This window comes from Helianthus annuus, chromosome 17, assembly GCF_002127325.2.
Source record: "Helianthus annuus cultivar XRQ/B chromosome 17, HanXRQr2.0-SUNRISE, whole genome shotgun sequence".
NCBI lineage: Eukaryota > Viridiplantae > Streptophyta > Magnoliopsida > Asterales > Asteraceae > Helianthus > Helianthus annuus.
In genome coordinates this window covers 23,905,133-23,907,843 of record NC_035449.2, presented here as the reverse complement: position 1 = coordinate 23,907,843, position 2,711 = coordinate 23,905,133, and the positions used below count along the sequence as shown (strand labels likewise).

The following is a 2,711-nucleotide window of genomic DNA, read 5'->3' as shown; positions in this document are numbered from 1 at the left end:
CTTTTGTAAACTTTATTTGTACCTTAATCAATATAATTATTAGTTATATTCCGTTCAAATATTAAGGGTGTTACAAGTTGGTAATCAGAGCTTAAGGTTGTCAACAAAAGTGTTCGGTTCAAGCTTGATCGATCGTCCGGTAAGAATTAACTTATTATGTTAACAAATCATGTCTTATATATGAATGAGAAGGAAATTAAAGTGCATGGGAAGAGTGTGTTAACACACTTAAACCCGGGAAGTGCTCCAAACTTAAACGGTTAAAGCAAGTTGAGAACTTGACTAAACCAAAACAAAAGAAGCAATGTTATAAACGAAATGTTTAACGTTAAATGTAAACATTTCAGTTTCAAAGATGACGGATAAGGGAAATGACGAAGCGGTGCCAAGAGTCACCGAACAAATGAGAGAAGTGATTGCTGAAGAGGTAGGAAAAGCAATCGAGAACAGCTTGTCGGGTTTCATCGATAAAATCCAAAACACGGTGTTATCAGTGGTGGATGAAAGAATAAAGAAATTGGAGGATAATGCAAATTTAACTAAGGAAAAGTTGGGAGAGCGTAAGGGTTGCTCGTACAAGGAATTTATGGCATGTAAACCACCACTCTATCACGGAGAAGTGGATCCGATAGTGTGCCAAAGATGGTTGAGTGATCTTGAAGGGGTGTTCGAGAGAACCCACTGTGATACAAGTGACTTCGTAGCCTATGGCATGGGTCAACTGAGGGGCCAAGCAAAAGACTGGTGGGATAATAAGAAAAAGGAAATTGGTAGCGAAGAAGCGAAGGCGATGACATGGGACGAGTTTAAGGTACCCTTCCTTAAACATCACAGTCCCAAAGCGGTCATCAATCGAATCAAAGAAGAATTTATCCAGCTTAGGCAGAAGGGCGAATCCATTGATAAGATCACGGGAACCTTTCTTGACAAATTAAGGTTTTGTGATGAATTGGTGACGACCGAAGAACAGAAGGTGTATTATTATTATAATATGCTAAGCGCAGAGTATCGGGAGTTTATGACTCCCTTAAAATACGAAACCCTCACCGAAATCATCAACGCCGCTCGGGAAAGAGAGATAGAGTTGAAGAAACAAATAGAGAGGGGTGAAAGAAGGACGCAAGTGGTTAATCCAAGTCCTACGAAAAAGGCACGCGTAAATGACTCATCAAAGAAACAAGAAGGAAAAAGTAGCTCGCCAAGCTGTAAAGTGTGCGGAAAGGGACACAAGGGTGAGTGTCGATTTAAGGACAAGCCATGTCCTATTTGTGGGAAGACAGGGCACACGGCTGCATTGTGCCCGGGGAAGGTGTCGGTATGCTACAAATGTTATCAGCCGGGTCACAAGAAATCCGAGTGCCCGGAATTGTCCGGAAAGAGGTAAGACAAGAGTGCGCACACCAAAGCGCCAAAAGCAAAAGCTAGATCTTTCCAGTTAACGGCAGTGGAGGCGAAAACGGAACCCGACGTGGTCTCAGGTATATTTGACATAAATTCAATCCCTGCACATGTGTTATTTGATACGGGTGCGAATAAGTCCTTTATTTCACATGGGCTTATTCGACATCCTTCCTTTGTACTAACAAAATTACCTATGCCATTAGAGGTAGAAATAGGTAACAACAAAAACTTCCTTGTATGTGATATATGTCGAGGATGTAAGATAAGCATAGATGATGAGGAATACCCGATAGATTTAATTCCTATGTCCATGGGAGAGTTCCAAGTAGTGGTCGGAATGGATTGGCTATCCCGACATAATGCGAAAGTCATGTGTTTCCGCAAGGAGATAAAACTAACATCTCCAAGTGGGAAATCGATTATCATACGTGGCGAGAAAGAAGGAAAACCTGTTATGTGCTCGATGATAAAAGCTTACAAGCTCATGAAGCACGGATGTAGGGCATTCATGATATACGCGAATGAACCAAACAAAGGGTCGCTAAAGATTGAAGACGTGCCGGTAGTACGCGAATACGCCGATGTGTTCCCGGAAGACCTACCGGGAATACCGCCGGAACGGGAGGTAGAGTTCGGGATCGAGTTGATTCCGGGCGCGAAACCCGTGGCCAAGGCGCCGTATCGGCTTGCACCCTCAGAATTGCAAGAGTTAATGTCTCAAATTCAAGATCTCCTCGACAAAGGCTTTATTCGCCCAAGTGTGTCACCCTGGGGCGCACCGGTGTTGTTTGTTAAGAAAAAGGATGGGAGTATGCGTATGTGCATCGATTACCGCTAGTTGAACAAACTCACGGTGAAAAATCGATATCCACTTCCAAGAATTGACGACTTATTCGATCAATTGCAAGGTGCTAAATGGTTCTCCAAGATCGACCTTAGATCGGGGTACCACCAGTTGAGAGTCAAGGAGGAAGATATACCGAAGACGGCTTTCCGTACGCGGTACGGACATTACGAATTCCTGGTGATGTCCTTTGGGTTAACAAATGCGCCCGCAGCCTTCATGGACCTCATGAACCGGGTCTGCAAGTCTATGTTAGATAAGTCGGTAATAGTGTTTATTGACGACATTTTAATATACTCAAAGGACGAAGCGGAACACGCAAGACATTTGTACGAAGTCTTGGAGACGCTCAGAAAAGAAAAGTTGTATGCAAAATTTTCAAAATGTGCCTTCTGGTTGCGAGAGATACAATTTCTCGGGCACGTCATTAATGCAAACGGGGTGTTGGTAGACCCGTCAAAAATAG

At 43.2% G+C, this 2,711-nt stretch overlaps 1 protein-coding gene across 1 annotated transcript; it reads left to right on the top strand.

Annotated features, from left to right (window-relative positions):
• Positions 1 to 355: 355 nt before the first annotated feature.
• LOC110923849 lies at positions 356 to 1,384 on the top strand. The gene has a single exon (XM_022167906.1). It carries the CDS (start codon positions 356 to 358, stop codon positions 1,382 to 1,384), a length of 1,029 nt encoding a protein of 342 aa, XP_022023598.1.
• The last annotated feature ends 1,327 nt before the right edge of the window (positions 1,385 to 2,711 follow it).